The sequence below is a fragment of the Perca fluviatilis genome, chromosome 6, assembly GCF_010015445.1.
Source record: "Perca fluviatilis chromosome 6, GENO_Pfluv_1.0, whole genome shotgun sequence".
Lineage (NCBI taxonomy): Eukaryota > Metazoa > Chordata > Actinopteri > Perciformes > Percidae > Perca > Perca fluviatilis.
Window position 1 is genome coordinate 36,871,366 of NC_053117.1, and position 18,682 is coordinate 36,890,047.

The 18,682-nt window shown below is 42.0% G+C and overlaps 1 protein-coding gene across 2 annotated transcripts in view; it reads left to right on the forward strand.

Moving 5' to 3' along the window:
- The window catches only part of adgrv1 (adhesion G protein-coupled receptor V1), a 176,074-nt gene that overhangs the window by 67,816 nt on the left and 89,576 nt on the right, over window positions 1-18,682 (forward strand). For both annotated transcript variants that reach the window (XM_039802605.1, XM_039802606.1), the window contains 17 exons: window positions 14-94; window positions 217-481; window positions 2,326-2,448; window positions 3,840-4,062; window positions 4,176-4,380; window positions 4,568-4,714; window positions 5,643-5,898; window positions 6,431-6,633; window positions 12,409-12,585; window positions 13,615-13,797; window positions 14,172-14,351; window positions 15,003-15,167; window positions 16,181-16,301; window positions 16,433-16,556; window positions 17,175-17,313; window positions 17,478-17,663; window positions 18,408-18,643. In XM_039802605.1, the coding sequence (XP_039658539.1) occupies window positions 14-94; window positions 217-481; window positions 2,326-2,448; window positions 3,840-4,062; window positions 4,176-4,380; window positions 4,568-4,714; window positions 5,643-5,898; window positions 6,431-6,633; window positions 12,409-12,585; window positions 13,615-13,797; window positions 14,172-14,351; window positions 15,003-15,167; window positions 16,181-16,301; window positions 16,433-16,556; window positions 17,175-17,313; window positions 17,478-17,663; window positions 18,408-18,643 (3,014 nt within the window). The remainder of the gene's footprint in view (window positions 1-13; window positions 95-216; window positions 482-2,325; window positions 2,449-3,839; window positions 4,063-4,175; window positions 4,381-4,567; window positions 4,715-5,642; window positions 5,899-6,430; window positions 6,634-12,408; window positions 12,586-13,614; window positions 13,798-14,171; window positions 14,352-15,002; window positions 15,168-16,180; window positions 16,302-16,432; window positions 16,557-17,174; window positions 17,314-17,477; window positions 17,664-18,407; window positions 18,644-18,682) is intronic.

An 18,682-nucleotide genomic window follows, 5' to 3' on the forward strand; every position in this document is an offset into this window, starting at 1 on the left:
CTGACGTCTTCAGGAACAAACCGTAGGTGTTGAAGCTCTGGACGTGAAACACTTCTCCACTGAAGGCAGAGATTATCTTATAGCATCAAGCCAGGTGAGGCTGTTTAGACAGATATTTAATTGTTTCCAGTTATGTCAGGATCATTAAAAGCATCATCCGATCATCCTCGTTGGAGGAACTCGATGTTTTGTTATTCTGTTCCTTTCATGCTGCAGATTTTTGTTTGGACTGGGCGCGCCTTCACCCTCCACCAGACTCTTGACTTTGAAAAGGGCATCCTCAGTGTAACTCCATTCGCTCGTGCAGCTGTTCCCCACCTGTTAGCGTGCATAGACAGACAGACTGTCAGCTGCCTTCTGCTTCAGTGGACCAATGGAAGATTTCAGAATCCACAGCCTGTCCAACTCACGGGCAGAGCCCTTCAGGTGGAGACAATCAACACGAGAGCAGAGGACACTCTCCTGTTGGTTGTTATCGAAGGTGACCTGTCTTGCTTTCATCATATAATATAAATGTATGCTCTTATGTTTATTTTTTACATGTAAATACCTACTGTCAATCTCTTTGTTTTTGAATGTATGTGTTAAACAAATTTAGTAAATGTAAGATGTATGAGCCAGTTTTTGTTGTTGTTGAAAGGATTGTCTTTGGATGCTTTTATATAGACCTTAGTGGTCCCCTAATACTGTATCTGAAGTCTCTTTTATATAGACCTTAGTGGTCCCCTAATACTGTATCTGAAGTCTCTTTTATATAGACCTTAGTGGTCCCCTAATACTGTATCTGAAGTCTCTTTTATATAGACCTTAGTGGTCCCCTAATACTGTATCTGAAGTCTCTTTTATATAGACCTTAGTGGTCCCCTAATACTGTATCTGAAGTCTCTTTTATATAGGCCTTAGTGGTCCCCTAATACTGTATCTGAAGTCTTTTTCCCGAAATTCAGCCTTGGTGCAGAGAGGGGGGGGGCAAGGTGGAGGGTGGGGGTGTGGCCTTGACCAACTGCCACTTTGCTCGTTTGAAAGCCATGATGTCTCTCTCTCATTGGTGGGCCAAATTCTCTGGGCGGGCAAAGCAGAGAAAGGGGAGGTAACCTTGCTCCTTATGACATCATAAGGAGGAGATTCCAGATCGGCCCATCTGAGATTTCATTTTCTCAAAGGCAGAGCAGGATACCCAGGGCTCGGTTTACACCTATCACCATTTCTAGCCACTGGGGGACCATAAGCAGGCTGGGGGAACTCATATTAATTCCAGAAAAATTAGTTTTTTTGTGATTGTTGCGGGCAAAAATCCTTGATTATGCGGCACGTTTTCTTAAAAAATTAGATGGAATATGCGGGATATTTATGCAATTTTATGCTATGAAATTGCGGGAACTTACAAAAACTGCGGGGACTTGCAAAAACTGTGGTTTGATGAAAAAGAGAAAAAAAAGTGATTCCCCCAACACCCTGCTTTTCGATGATGTTCACGTTGCGTAATTACGTCACTTCATAACGTTCCCATAGCAACAGGGGAAAATGGCTGCTCTTGTGTGAAGTAAACGCAACATTTTTCAACTTTCTGTTAAGATATATGTGACTTTTTTGCAACGAAAATGTGGGGATTATGAAATCATGCAAGCCCCGCATATTTTGCGCGGAAATCGGCAATTTATGTGGCGAAAGTGCAGCGTATTTGAAAAAACGCGGTCCCCGCATAAATATGCGGACTTTGGCTGATTATGCATTGAATTATGCGATCGCATAATCACGTTTTTCTGGAGGGACTGATTAATGTTAAAAAACCTCATAAAGTGAAATTTTCATGCCATGGGACCTTTAAAAGTGGTCAGAAATTGGAGGCAAGTGCACTTAGTCTACAGTATGCTCACATGATGTTTTTTGCAATAATGAGATGCTATTTTCTGTGGTTGTACTCTTAGTTTACCTGTAGTGGATTTCACGGTGGTGAGATGTTAGTTTGGATTGTACAAACAAATCTGTGGTAAATCTGAAGGCACACAGTCTGCGACAGACAAAATTCACAACGTAGGCCAGATCATATATTTATCCTACGCTCTGTATATTTTGATGAGAGATAATCCCTCTGAGTCTGCAAAAGTGGTGAGTTTTCCTCGGTTCGGACCTGTTGTGGGTTTACGGGAAAGGCCTCAGTGTGGAGCAGAGCAGAGCCACAGCGGGACTCAGAGGTTGTAATTTCTCAGTCTTGGGTGTGTCAGTCAAAGCAGTCCTTCACTTTACACAAACATGCTATTACAGCATGCTTCCAGAGAATGTAAATCAGTGTGTGTTTCTGTGCATTCCTGTGTCTTTCTCCAGGTCTCTCTCCATCCTGCGAGGTGTTCCAGTGGCGCTCAGGGCAGCCTTCACCACAGCTTTATCAGTCCATTCCTCACCCAGGCCTCACCTCTGTTCACCCCTTCACTGCTTCTTCTGGGATCAGTAAGCACACATGTCCTAAACTGCTTTGTTTGTAAAGGTAGCTTTTGTCCTTTTTTATTCAGTTGCATTTGTACTTTTAAAATCTATTGAACGCTTGTACCTGCAAAAAGGCGTTTCTCAGGAGGGTGGCTGGCATCTCCCTTAGAGATAGGGTGAGAAGCTCATTGTGCGTCCCATTTACCTCGGAACGCGGAATACGGAGCTGGGAATGACGTCACGCCCGAGTCAAATGCGTTCCATTTACAAGTCGGATTTCCATTGTGGGGTTAGCTCTAGCCAGGTTAGCCATTGTTAGCAATACCAGTTGATAACAGCGCATTACGCTGTTTTTTGTGTGCATACAAACAGTGTAGTGACATGTCCACAGATAGACAGGACTACGTGTACGACTGATTTAGTGAGACACAAATAAGACAGAAGTGTGAATAACTGTACGTTACTACAGCTTTCACTACTGTCGGTGCACGGGGCCGCCACGTTGGATTTTGAGCTTGGGATACTGCAAGGTTGTTCGACTTCCCAACTCGGCAATCTGAGTTCAGGGGGCTTGTTTACGACTTTGACCTCGGAAAATCCGACCTCCAAGTACAAATGAAAACGTTATCAGTGAGAAACTCGAGAGTAGAGCCGCTGCTCCTTTGCGTTGAAACAAGCCAGTTGAGGTAGTTTGGGCATCTGGTAAGGATGCCCCCCTGGGCGCCTCCCTAGGGAGGTGTTCCAGCCATGTCCAGCTGGGAGGAGGCCTCGGGGAAGACCCAGGACTAGGTGGAGGGATTATGGCTGCATCTCATCACCCTTATTTGATAGCTCCTCGACTTCTCGGTCCTCGTCTGAACCAGGAGTAGTTCTGTCCCTCCTCGGTGAAGGTCGTCTCAAAGCTCTTATTTCTGCCCCGAGGAGCGAGCATTGAGGAGGGATCACCGAGGAGCTATAGGCGAGGATGCACGAGAGCAGCCTTCCCTGAAGCTGTGCAGCTGAAGGAGTGGCTAACTCCGCCCAAGCAGCTGACACATTCATATGACGCTTCAGAGGAAAGGACGTCTCATCCCTCTAAAACCCATTTTCTCAATGTCTCTCCCCTCCCATGATTTCCTTGCGTCTCTCCTGTGCTTCCTTGTGGGAGGGACTAAGACGTGAGGAAGGGAGGCAAGTGGAGGAGTTGAGGAGACAATTTAACGGTTATGAGATGCAACCTTTATCTCTACCTTGGCCTGGGAACGCCTCGGGATCCCCCAGTCAGAGCTGGTTAATGTGACTCTGGATAGCGAAGTTTGGGGTCCCCTGCTGGAGCCGCTGCCCACCCCCCGCTACCTGACCCCCGGATAGCAGTTGAAGATGGATGGAACTTCAATTAACCAGAAACCCTGATTAAATATATTTCTTCCTCATAGCTTATGTCCTGCTAGCTGGAAGAAATGGCTCATCACTCTACTCCTGGAGGTCTGATGTCAACCTGCTCGCCATGATCCTGAGGGCCCGTGCAGCCATTAGCTTCCTCTCTCTCGTGGTCCCGTCCCTCAACACCACCAAAACCCTCTTGGCTTCTACTGTGGAGAATAGCTCAACTATTTATGAACTCACTTCTGTCTCCAATCAATCTGATTTCATACCCAGGTACCCACATTTGTTTTTACAGTATATAGACTAGTTTTTTCCCCCCCAGAAAAGCAAATCCTGAACGTTAAATAATGCTTGTTGTGTTTTCTTTATTTCCCCTTAACATTCAGTTTTGGGGAGTTGCACTTTGCACCAGGTGACAGCCAGCTTGAAATAGCAGTGAACATATTAGATGATGACATTCCTGAGGAGCAGGAGCACTTCCAGGTCAGCCTGAAGAATCCAAAGGGCGGGGCTGAGATTGGATTTGGTGGTCAGGTGACTGTCATTGTCCCAACCAACGATGATGCCCATGGAGTCATCGGCTTTGCTCAGGTAAGCAGATAAACATTGTGATATTAGGCAGCTTGTGCATCTGTCATGTTAAGTAGTCGTCATGTTGGCATTTTCTTAAACCTCAATGCACTAAGACCATATCAGAATAATCTCAAGGCCAAGGGTATTTTTTATTACCACAAGCTATTGCAATATAGAAATATATATTGTCATTGCCTCTCTGCAGAATTCTCTATCTGTGGAGGTAGAGGAGCTGGAGCAAAATAATCAGATTTCTCTCAGTGTGGAGAGGAAAAGAGGGACTTTTGGCAGACTGACTGTTCACTGGGCTGCCAATGGCAGTATGGCAGACATTTTCCCCACTTCAGGAGTGGTGAGTGAGCCTTACCCTCCTATCATACTTTAGACACATTACTGTATGCAAATGAAATGCTTACCAAAATAAACAATTGCAAAATTATAATAGAGTTGTTTTCCGATAGTATCTGAAATGCCTCCGATACTGCCTAAAATGCTGGTATCGGCGAATATGCAAGTCTGTGCGCCAATGCTACGTAATTTAGCCCTGAATAAAATCTACTTTAAAGGTCCAATGTGTGGGAATTTCTCCCATCTAGCGTTGAGATCATATATCGCAATCAATTCTCTCACGCCACGCAGTTCAAAGTACGTATTACAGCTACGGTAGCCTTCATGCTTCAAAAAGCCGGTCTCTTGCTCTTTTCAATATCCTTTTTCTTTTTCTGGGTGAAGAAGAAGACTCCTGTTCTTGAAATTTGGATTTTGAATACGTGTGGTCCTCCATGTTTCCTTCTTCAAACTTGCCGGGGGCCGGGAAGATACGATACCCATTAGCAGCATTAGCAGCACCTGGGAGTTTATCATGTGACAGCGAAAACGCAAAAGGCGGAGCAGTGTGTCCTGTATGTCCCTTACCGGCTAACGTGTTTCAAGATGGCGCATGAATGTGGAGCGTCTACCCCAGTCAATGCTTATGCAAATGTAAAATTTCAAGCCAAAAGGAATACTTGGAATTGATGGTGGTGGTAAATATTCATGAAAAATGACAAGTTTGTGAACGGGCAAAACCGATTTTGATAATGAACAACTAAACACGTTACACACTGGACCTTTAACGTAGTTTATTTGTTTCTTTTCTGTAGTGACTGACTGCCAAACAAGATAATAAAAAAAAAGTGCTCAATATTGGGCGATACGCAATATTGCAAAATAATGTCACAAATTTGTGGAAGCAACATCAAATTTGCGGAAGCAAGTTACATTTTGTTTTGATATGGTAGGTCACGTTTTCAGAGGGCCAATCGGTGGCCATCATCTCACTGACTGTGATAGCGGATGGCGTCCCAGAGCTGAGAGAGAGCGTCACCATCGCCCTCATGGATGTCACCACCGTGGGGCTGCAGGACCTCCGACAGGCTGCAGTCATTGACAAGCAGCGGGCACAAGCTCTACTCACCATCCTACCGAATGGTTCTCCCTACGGCGTGATTGGATGGCATCTGGACTCCCAGTTTACACTAACACAAGAACCACAGAGTAAGAGTGGGATTTATGCTGCAAGAAATGAATAAATGAGCGATGTGTGTTTTAACTGGAACAGTGCAGAGGAGTCTTATTTACTGTAATTAGTTTATTATTATTTCTAACCTTTTCAAATGTATCCCTCAATTTTGGGTTTTTCTTTGTTCCAGAAACAGTTGCTGTAAGTTGTTTGCTGACTACCAATCATTCTTTTCTTCTTTTTTTTTGGATGAGGTTTTCTAAGTAGCTATTACAGTAATCGCACTTTGAGATTTACTGTAAAAGAGATCTGCAGTGATTTCCAGGATGTGAAGTAATTTAGGATTTGTTGTATTGGACACCGGCCCAAAAAGTCAGAGAAGTCCAAGTATTAGAGTAACATACCTTCATACTGTCCTTCAAATATTATTTAACTTAACTTTATGGGATTTTTACAGATTTAGATTTATATTGCCATCTTCCATGACATGACAGGTCCGGGAAATATCATTTTTGTACTGTGTTTTAACATTGGTTTATGTAATTGCCCTTTTCTCCCAACCCACAGGGGTTCCAGTCAATGTGACTCTCTCTATAGTGAGGGAGCAGGGCTCTGCAGGTGAGGTGGAAATCTGTTACCAGACCAGGCCGGCCCTGTACCAGCCCCCACCCAACCAGGCTACTGCAGGACAGGACTACACCCCCAGAGACAACACCATCGTCATGATCAACGGTGCTACAGTGGCCCTTGTCACTGTTACAATCCTACCGGTAAGGAGAGAGTGCTGAGTAATAGAGACGTTCATTAAATATATTTGAGTAAAGAAGAATATATTAGGAATAGCACAGATGTTTAGCTTCTACCAATAGCAGAGTTAATTTGTCTACTTAACATGTTGTTAAAATGCAATTTATCTCCCATCTGAGAAAAGGGATAATAGATTTTCTTGCATAATCTCAGACACTTTTTTTTATTTTACATCTCCCACGCTCACGCCCATTCAGATTTGTAATGCAGATGGACTCCTGTTTCTTGCCTTCAGGATAAAACATACATACTGTAACCAGCACTGCGACTTTCTGAAGACTTAATGCCGGGTGTAGGCTGTCGCTAGAGGGATAATTCTAAGACTTTCCCTCCCTGTGTCCTCCTGTTGCATTTATCCAGAAATAACCATCTATCTATAAATTACAGGAACGTCTGTCTGTGTGTCTGTTATAAGCATATCTCTCGAACCGTTAGTCAAACTTGACAGGTGTCTTGCTACGGGAATGAGTAGGTGCAGTGGCAAGTTTAATGTTGTTTGGATTAGAAATGCAAACAGTATCGTTAAATATATATTGGAAAAAGAAGCACACATAGAGAGCCGAAGTCAAGCCCTTCTACTTCCAGTCCATGGGACCTATAATAATAATTTTTTGGTCCGGTTCGAATTGAGCCATATATGTTCATCAGTTTAATAGATAATTTCGCAAGTCAAGAAAGTATCAGTTTATTGTTAAACTGAAGTATAATACTGTGAAAATATATAATTAGATAGACGAGACACTTCAAAGTCGCATAACCATTGCCTAATCCTAGTGGCTTCCAGGCAGCGCTGCCTGGAAGGAGACGTTGGGGGCTTAAAACACCGATAAATCATGGACGACGTTTCGCTGAAGCTACGATGTCCGTGTGTATCGTACCTGGGGATGTAATGTTACTCTAATGTGCAGAGGATCTCGCTTGTTCTTTTGCTTATCGGCTGAAAACACTTCACTGGATAAAACACATCAGGTAAGATAACGTTACATGTGTTGTGGAACAGAGCTAAGCTAGCTAGCGAGGAAGTTGAGCATCAAGCTAGGTGAGGTAAATTGTGTGAGACGAGAGATCTAGTTCACTGAGCGGTTTCACACAAAACTAAGAGGTCATATGACAAACCTACGGCTAACCGAGACTTTTTTCAGTTGAAAAATTATCTTTTAAATTTGTAATCCATGGCTCAATTCAAACGGGATGAAAAAATAATTTGCCTCACCCCGTTCACTACCGTTCATATTTTTTCCGAATTAAGGTCCCATGAGGTCTACCGGAAGGGGAGGGACTTAGCCTCTCTATTGGCTTTTTCCCGCTCTAGCCGCTGGCCAATCCCCCCCCCTCTCACACTGCACACTGACTGAGCACAGCACAGGACCAGAGACAGAGAGGGTCAAAGAAAGCAGCGGAGCTTTGGCAGCTAAAATGTGAAATACACCTCAGACCCACAAAAATTTGCAAAGTAGCACTTCTTTGACGACTGTCTTTGACTTTGAATGAACAAACGACCATTCCCGAATTTAAGGACGTTTCAGAATCCCACACATGCAAAGCACAACCAGCTACCAGCAACAAGTGGCAGACAGAGCGCGATGCCACTTATAGGCAGGCTACCCCGAATCGCACCGAGTCTACAGAATTAAAGGTGTGAACCAGTGACTCATAAAAAACGTCAAAAGGTGTGAACGTGACCTTAGAGTCCAGAATCACTTCATATTGTGTTAAGGTGAAAATCAAAGATCATCTTCAGTTCAATCAAAAAAGGTAAATATAAGAAACATTTGCGGTCAGGTTAGATGTGTGTTTTTATTGAACCCATTTAAAAAGACAAATGCACAGATAAGACGGGGTAGTGGAGGAGAGAAAGGTTGATGATGTTAATCATCTCTCTTCTCCTTCTGCTCCTCTTCCGTCGCTCTCGCCTCCTTTTCTTTCTTCTGCCTTTTCAATCCCTCCTTCTCTCTCTTCGCCTGCTCCTTCCTCTCTTTCTTGACTTTTTTCTCCATCTCCTCTTTTTCCTTCTTCCGTCTTTTCAATTCTTCCTTCTCTTGCTTCCTATTTTCCTCCTTCTGTTTATTCTCTCGCTCCGCCTCCTCTTTCCTCTCCTTTTTCAGCCTCTTTTCTGCCGCCTTCTTGGCCTTCTTTTCCTCCTTTTTCATTCTGGCCTTCTCCTTGTCAGTTTGTTGAGCCAGCTCCTGCAGGCTAAGGAGATTGACTTGAAGTTCAGAGTTTTGCTCTTTTAGGATCTTGACTTCGTTCTCCATTTGGCTCTCTTTGTTGTTCCACTCCATCTCTCTGCTCTCTCTTTCCAGCTCATGCCGTTTCTCAAAGCTCTCCTCTTTTGCAGCGAGCTCACACGTCATTTGGTCTTCCAGAGTGGCGAGTTTTGTTTCAAACTCTGCCTCCCTCTGGATGATCTGCCTTTCCTTCTCCATAAGCTTGGCTTCGCTCTCCAAATACTTTACTTCTAGAGCCGTCTTTTCCTCCGTTATTTTGTTGATCAGGTCATCCTTTTCCTGGACGACATGGCTCAACTTCCTGTCGTTGTCCTCTGCCAGAGTTTGGAGCTTTGCGTCCTTGTCCATCAAATTCTGGTTTGGTATGGTTGATAATATACCATTAATCTTCTTCTCCTGGGTCGCTCTGTAACTCTCTTGCTCCTGTTTCAAGAGCCCGATGACCCGGTTGAACTCCCTACTCCAGTGGAGTTTGGTTGACAGGGAGATGTTCTTCTCTGCCTTCAGACTTTCTCTGAGAGATTGAATCTCTTCATTTATCTCCTTCTCCTTGATTTTACTCTCCTTTTGGATATTTTTCCTTATGGTTCTCTCTGAACGTAGAGCCGTCAGGATTCTCCTTTTCTCTTCCTCCAGGCCAGCATTTTCAGAGACCAGCTGGTTGATGAGTTCTTGAGTTTCCAGTTGGTCTTTTTTCAGGTCCTCGAGCTGTACGCTGGGAGTTGGGCAGATGACTGTCGCCGGCATCGTCGCCATGATCGCTGAACAAAAGTATTTGTTGCGATAGTGGAGTATTGCAGTGTAGAGTAGTACTGCTCTATTGTTGTAGTACGGACGTTTTGGTGTTTTTAGCTCTGTCACACAAAGAGATGCGTCGTTAATGAGTTCAGACTGTTAACTGCCTGTAAGCACCCAGGGTTGTATTCTAAACAGAACCATAGAATGCCATCACAGGTTTAGAATGTGGCACACTGTGAGCTGTCACCCTGCATGACAAGTTCCAGAACATGTTCCTTATCAATTCAGTTCAATTCATTTCAATTCAAGGGGCTTTATTGGCATGAATGTTTTAATAACAATGTTGCCACAGCATCAGACAAAACACAATAAATACTGTTATACTGTATGTACATTAACACTATATTAGAATGGGTTTATATCATTTTTTTTAAATCTATTTGTATGGTTATTAAGCAGTATGAAACAAAAAGTATATTCTAATAAAAATGTGAAGACAGTAAAATGTTACATTAGACATAAATATGTACAGATATTTAAAACTGGGATCTTTGTGTGTGTATATCTATGGTGATGACACACTGTGTGATGTTAGGCTGCATCACATGACTTCTCCAGACTGAAAAACGGCAAAATAGAAGTATATAGCCCAACATGGCATTTGATATGAAGTTCACTTAGGGTCTTATTAAAAATGTAACAAAATGAAATGTTATACTTTTTTATAAACACAACAATGCATTTTTTTTTACAATAAAGACTATACATAAAGTCCTATAGACCTTTCCAATTGAATTCCATTGCAAGGCAATAGTCTGTGCCCTTGTTATCATAAAAAAACTGCCTTTTCTTTAGTGGTGGAAGAAGTATTCAGATCCTTTACATGAGTAAAAGTACTAGTACCAAACTGTAAAAATACTCTGTTATATGTAAAATTCCTGCATTGGAAATGTTACTTAAGTAAAAGTATGTAACTATCATCAGGAAAATGTACTTAAAGTATCAAAAGTAAAATTACTCAATGCAGAAACGATCAAAACAGTTCTGTCAATCAACTAACTGTTTAACAGGCTAATCATTTCAGATGTACTTGTAGGCCCTGTTGGGTAGTTTAATGTATTATAAAACATAGTATTTTATAAACTACGTACATGTGTTTTGTGTGCAACAGTCTTCATTTGTAAAGTAACTAAAGCTGTCAGATGAATGTAGTGTAGTGTAGAGTAAAAAGTACAATATTTCTCTCTGAAATGTAGCGGAGTAGAAGTAGAAAGTGTCATGAAAAGAAAAGACTCAAGTAATGTATAAGTACCTCCAAATGTGTACTTAAAGGTGCCATAGGTAGGATTGTGAAGATCCAGGACCTAGCCAAAAAATTTGAACATCGACAACTTCTCAGTCCCTCCCCCCTTTCTGCTAAAGCCCAAAACGGTCTCCTAAGCCCCTCCCCCCACAAGGGAGAATGAATGTGTGTGCATGAGCACCCCCCGGCCCTGATTGGTGCATCTGAGCAGGGAGCGGTTGATTTTTGCACATCGCACTACAGGCTGTAGGTGGTGCCATTTCTTTTAAATGACCTGCTTCATGTAGTTCTACTGGAACATAGGCTCAGTTTCAGCAAATATGACAGTAAGTTAGTTTTATAAGTCTTACCTACTGTACCTTTAAGTAAAGTAATTAAAGTGGCTATTTGTAATTTTCAGTTTGTGTTGATTCTAGCGGCCACTTTAGACAAAAGCAGTAGTGTTTTTACCACCCCTGCCGTCGTAAAGGTCTTTTCTTTACGGTGCTGTATATCGCCCACTGTAGATTACTGAGTTAGCGTTACCGGGAGGTCATATAGCCGCGATGAATGTTTTGCTTAAGTTACAGATGCGTCATTGTATTTCAAGTGTTGCATACTGTAACTTAGCCTACTTTGGATGTATCGTGAGCTAAACCGGGTATCACTGTCACTGTGTTACGAGCCAAAGCATTAAGAGTTTGTTGTAGCAACCAGCTTAATAACAACTTAGATTTATATAACACATTTCATGAAACCCACGGACGCTTTACACAAGTAACGTTACAGGGGGACAAGAGAAAAGAAAATAGTAGGCCAACACAAACACGGCGTAAAAGGAAAACGTCCACGCTAAATGGAAGGGACAACTACAATCGCGCATTGTAAAGTTATTTTATGAATAAAATAGACACATTTCATACCTGAGGGCCAATTCGGGGTCGGTTTTGAATCATTTACAATCCCGTAATTCTGTTGAAAGCCTGTGTGACTCACGTTATCGTATCGTACAATTAGGCCTATATAAAGAAACCTCCTACTTCTTTTTACCTGGCTCCGCTGGCATACGCTAATACAAGCTTTTCCGGTGTTACAAAGAAATCTGTGACCCATCAGAATATGTTACTGTAGCGCCGTCTACCTGCTGCAAATCATTCTGTGACTTTGCGGGAAAAATCGGACCTGGGCAGATCCCTTACTAAAAACTATATAAACATAGCGTTCTTTTCACTGTTAGTCTCGTTTGCTGTTACAGGTCCTTTAAGACCATTGAATGAAAAATGACAGAGCTTTAGAAACATTAAAAATAATTACATATAGTCACTTTAAGTAAATGTACTTAGTTAAATTACACCACTGCTTCTCTTACCTGTCTTCTGTCATTCTTTCTCACCCTTGCAGTATAAGTTATGAATACATTTGTAAGATAGAGCGAGAACATCTAAGATCCCCCATTATTAAGTGTATATGTACATGTGTGTGTTTCTAAGGATGATATCCCAGAGCTGGCAGAGAGTTTCCTGGTAAATATCACCAGTGTTCAGCTAATTCAAGGTTCAGCGGGAGCGGGGCAGCCCAGTGTGAAGAGGCCGGGTATGGAAGTAGCAGAGGTCACCATCCAGGAGAACGATGACCCTCGAGGCATTCTGCAGTTCAATGTTTCTAAGGTGAGCACGTGGCTCTGTGATATAGAGATGCAATCTTAAGGGTGATATTTATTTATGTATTTATTTGACAGGGACATTGCACAACAAATGTGTTGCACAGACCAGAGATAGGTACAAGCTAATTAGTAGTCCCTGGGCAAAGGCAAAGTGACAGCAGGTTTATACAGTGGATAATGAGCATTCCTACTAATAAGTTCATTCACAATATAAAATACAGATAAAATACAGATACAGCACCTACACAAGGATCACCTCAACAGACATGCAATTTCAAAATTTACATTATTTACAATTATTAGTTTTTTTATTTATTCTTTTATTTTATTATTGCCTACCTAAAATTTGAATAGTACCCTAGTTTACCAGTTTTGTGTTAATGATCACAAATCTGACCTTCTTTCAACCACTTCTTGAGATTAATTTTAAACTGTTGCAAAGTAGCACTGTCTCAAACAACAACTGGCAACAAATTCCACATCCCTGCGGCTTTCACAGAAAAGCAATTCTGTCCAAAGGTAGAGGACCTAAAGTTGACATAACAATCTCCTCTGGAGGAGGCTCGCGTAGTTCTAAGTCCTGCCTCTTCACAAGGTTTCACAAACTTTCTCAGGGGCTGTGGGGCCAAATTATGAAGAATTTTGTATAACTGACATTTGAAAACAAAACGAAATTTTCAAACGTTAATAATTTATATTTCTTCACAATGTTACAGTAGTGGTGTGAAAAAGTTTTTTTGTCTACAATTTTAAGTGCCTATTTGTACAAGCTTTGAAGCGGCTGTAACGCAGAATTGGTTGAAAGAGACCAATTTGTGATGCAGTAAGTAAGATGAGAAAATATTATCGCATGCATATAAGCTTAGCAGCATCTGTACTCATTTGATATAAGGATTTATATATTTTTGGCTTGGTACCTAGAGAGATTCATTTGAAATAACTTTCAACTGATGCAATAGTGACAAAAAACTAAACAAATATTTAACTTACAATAATATTAAACCCTAATCATTTCTAAATATCTGCTATATAGGACATCACTGGAAGCGTGCTGGCATTTGAGATACCACCACCAAACAACATGCTCCTTCTGTCAGTTGTGCGACTCGCTGGTACAACTGGAAGACTGGTCATCTACTGGGAGGCTCAGCCAATCACTGCTGATCTTAACGATTTCAGCCCTACATCTGGGAACATCACCTTTCAGGATGGGCAGGTGAATGGATAAGTTGTCCTTATTTGAAATAGGGCTGCATGATTTGAGGAAAATATGTAATGGCGATTATTTTGACTGATATTGCGATGTAATTCACGATATTGGAGGGAATGATCATTTTTGTATCATTCTCATTTTCATTGAAAGATATTAAAATTAAGTACGCAGTCACAGAAGGCTTGTATCATGTAGACGCGCCAACAGTTTTGTTGTCATTACTTAGAATTGCTCATGAGGGTGGCAGAAACTACGCACTATACAGTAGCTTTAACCTGCCTTTTATATTCCATCAAGCCAGGATGTGACGCTGTCCACAGGTTATTGCATACAGCTTCCAGGGTGTTAGCTTGTGTTTTTGCCATCCTTATTTTTAGAAAGAAGCCACGATTGCCATCACCATCTTGGATGACAAACTGGTAGAGACTTCGGAGACGTTCAGAGTGAATTTACTGCGTGTGATTGGTGGTGCTCGACTGGGAGAAGAGACCTCTGTTACTATCAGCATTCCACCCAACGACTCGCCTCTCGGACAATTTGGATTTCAGAAACTGGAGGTGAGTCTGAATGACTTACTGGGTACTTATGAGGACATTTTCTCCATCAACAGTTCATTGAGCGGCGGCCCTCATTTACAATGAAAAAAAGACAAAGAACAAAGACAAAGAGAGCAAAAAACTAAACAAAAAGAAGAAGAAAAAACACAGAGAAGAATCAATACCATCATAAATATTATAGAAAGCCACTAAAACTGATAGATGAATTAGGATGATTAGGATGTAGAAGAAAAAACAGTTATGTAAAGCAATTACAAGTAGATGAGGAGATACGTGATACTTTTTCTTGGAAGAAAGATGTTATCTGTCAGCTGCAGTGGGTAGAATGCAAAAAAAATAAACAGGATTTGAAAAAGAGTGAGACCTCTTTCTGTAGCTCTTCCATCTTTGTCGCACGGGCAATGCATACAGAACAGCCAATAGGAACGCTCTCTCTCTCTCTCTCTCTCTCTCTCTCTCTCTCTCTCTCTAAAATAAACTACCTACCACAGCTTTGAAACAAACTTACCTAACATATACATACTAAACACCATCTGAAAGTGATCCTCAACTTATTCATAACTGCATATTCTACGGAATAGGATTAATTTTTTTTAATTTATTTTACTTTTTCAATATCACAAATATTCTTCTTACTCAATCCCATCTTAGGTTGCTGTCAGCGAGCCAGAGTTTTTGGATGATCCTGGCGCTTTGGCAACACTAGCAGTGCTGCGCAGTGTGGGCGGCGAGGGGGCAGTGACATTGCTGTGGCAGCTGGAGGACCAGGCTAAAGATGACCTCTCACCTTTCAATGGAACTCTTGTCTTCACCGGGGTACAGTATAAAAGGGGTGGTGTTACGGTCCCACCACATATTATAAAAATAATATTTAGCATTGCTACGTTTTATTTCTTTTAAAGTGTTCATATTATGCTTTTTGGCTTTGTCCCTTTCCTTTATTGTGTTATATATCTTTTTTGTGGACATTATAGGTTTACAAAGTGAAAAAGCCCAAAGTCCCCCCCAAAGGGACTTACCATCTCCAACAGAAAACCCTGTTCACAAAGTGCTCCAAACAGCTCTACTGTAGTCCAGCCTTTACTTCAGAGACAAACGTGGTCACTTTGTAACACACGTTATAATGCTCGCCTAGCTGCTAGCGTGGCACACCCTCATACTCTGCTTCTGACTGGCTAGTAGTCCATACCTAGCTACTGCGCATGTGCGACTCCCAACAAAGATGGAACAGAAGTGTGATGTCTCACTCTGTAGCTAAAACAGAGAGCTCAACACACAGGGTGAAAAGAGGAGCTGCAGCAATGTGCAGTACAACAAAAATATGGTGTTTTCTGAAAATTAAACCATGTAAACCCATTCTGGTATAACCTCTAAATGCAATTATGAACCTGAAAATGAGCATAATATGAGCACTTTAAAAAATGTTTTCCCTGGGCGCCTGGGTAGCTCACCTGGTAGAGTGTGCACACATATACAGAGGCTCAGTCCTCGACGCCGCGGGTTCGGTTCCAACCTGCAGCACTTTGCTTCATGTCATTCCTTCTCTATCCCCTTTAATGTCTAAGCTGTCCTATCAATTAAAGGCCTACAAATGCCACACACACAAAAAAAAGCTGTTTTTCACTATTCGTACCTACACTGTACAGGTTTTTTGTTTTTACAGGTTACAGGTTTTAAAAACCTGATGATTTTATGACTGGTCGGTTTTATTTTGCTGTTGCGTGAAGCACTTTGTAATGTGGCTTTTGAAGAAGTGCTCTATCAATAAAGATTATTATTATAATATTATTTTTATTCATGAAGTCTGCTATGCTTTTCATACTTTCCAGACTGACTCTATGAAGACGTTTGTGATTAGAGCCCTCGCTGACACTGCACTGGAAGGAGATGAGCATTTCACCATCCGGCTGTTTCCTGCTGGGAGTGGTGCTGTCATCGACCCCTTAAAAGGTCAGTATTTATGAGAAAAAAACTCCCACAGCCAGTGCATCAGTTGATTGGAACAAATGTACAGTATTTACAGGATTTTCTTTCATTGATGCAATGATCATATCCCCTGGTCTCTCCATGTACCCCTCTAGGCATGGCCACCATCACTATCCAGGCAGACAAGGCCGCCCTGGGGATTATTGGAATACAAGAGTCCTCCAGAAATATCCTCATTGGAGAACCTCAGGGAGATTACAATGGGAGTGCGGTGGTCAGGTGAGATAAACATCAAACTGTATCCCTAACCTGGGAAGACAAACAATTCAATTCAATTTTATTTATAGTATCAAATCATAACAATAGTTATCTCAAGACACTTTACATATAGTTGCAGGGCACAGCAGAGCATAGCAGGGCGTAGCAGAGAGAACTTTACAGTAAATATGACTGCCTAGTGGACATAGCAGCAGTGACGTCACCCATTGGTTTGTGGACCTTGTGACATTTGTCGTTTTGAACATAATGAATGTATTGTATTGAATAGAATGAATGTATAACTGTTTTTCTCATTTAAAATAAATAATTTACATAATTTACTAAATGAGCATCATGCTGTCTTGAAGAAGACTTCAAACTAGAGATCAAGGCCATAAACTCATTATGAAAGTGTTTACTGAGGTAATAAATCAAGTCAGAAGTAGGCTCATTTTCTTATAGACTTCTTTTTGCAAGCAGTGGAGTCGCCCCCTGCTGGAAATTAGATAGAATTTAAGGTACTTCAGCATTGGCTTCACTTTTTAGACCCGGAAGCTTCGTCCATTATTTTTTACAGTCCGTTTAATAGTCAAAAATGTAATTTGAAAATCCTTGTGTATATTTGTGTGTATCCCCCAGCCTTGTGCGAGGGCCAGGTGTGTTTGGAGAGATCCAGGTGTACTGGAACATCACTCCAGCTGTGGTCTCTGAGTTTGAAGCAATCTCTGGAACTGTGACAATGAGAGACAGACAGTCTGTTGCCGCCATTATTCTGAAGGTACTGAATAACATAGTTTGTAGAGTTCACAGACAAATCCAGATATTGTATGAATCAGTGCACTGCAAAATACACATATACAGATCACAAATGCATAGTAATAAAGTCTTCCTATGGGCTTTCCATAAAAAAAATTGTCCCTGTCGTATCTTTCATGATGGCAGGCCGTGGATGATAATCTTCCTGAAGAGCGCCGTGAGTACCAGCTTACTCTGACCTCCGCCACCTCTGGACTGGAAATCAGTCCCGTAGCCAAGCATGCCAAGATTATCATGGCAGCCAGCGACAACCCCTATGGCCTGTTCTCCTTCACCCAGAACCAGATCATGGTGTCGGAGGAGGAGGGAATGGTGAGCTCAACAAAATGTCAATGTCAATTTTACTTGTATAGTACCTTTCATTACACGTAAACCAAAAAGTGCTATACATTAAAAACAGCATACACATTAAAACAAATCATGAATAGAAATAGGAATACGCAACAAGACAATCAACATAAACAAGACATACAAATGCAACCATACAAATTCACACACACACACACACACACACACACACACACACACACACACACACACACACACACACTGTATTAAAGAAATGCGACGGCTATATGATGGAGGAGCCTCAACAAAGGAGGTTGTGTATGCAAACTATATCCACGACGTTCCACTTCCGGGATTGCTCCGGTGCCGGCAGAAATTCCGCCAGATGTCCCACTTTTCAGACCGATGTCCGTCACTTTCTGCTTTCTTTGTGTTGGCGTTCTAAACTCCGATGGATTTCTGAGGACTATGGTTACCTGCTCCTCAGATCTCTGCAGGGTAAATCCAGACAGCTAGCTAGACTATCTGTTCAATTCCAGAGGCTATTTTGCAGCAGCGCCGTGGCTCCGGCTGGCGCTTAGCACCGCCCAAGACGCTTGTGATTGGTTTGAAGAAATGCCAATAATCCAGAGCACGTTTTTTCTCCCATCCCGGAATGTTGTGTGGACCAACCAGACCCTCCTCTGCAGCGCTGTGGAGGAAGGTCTGGCAATGCGAGACTACTGCAAAACTAACCCAAATGAGTTTTTTTCTCTTTTACCGCCGCAGGTTAATATAACAGTTAGTCGCTCCTTGGGCAGTCTGGGCCGTGTGTGGGTGACCTATCAGACCTCAGGCAACACAGCGGTCAGTGGAGTGGACTTTACTCCAGCCTCAGGACGACTACTCTTTACCCCAGGCCAGACCTCACAAAAAGTCACACTGTATATCCAGGATGACAGTCTTCCAGAGGGTCCGGAGATGTTCTTCCTCAACATCACTACAGTGGAGCTAGTGAATGTCAGGTAAATAATAGTCTTTATTGTCATTGTGCACGTACAACG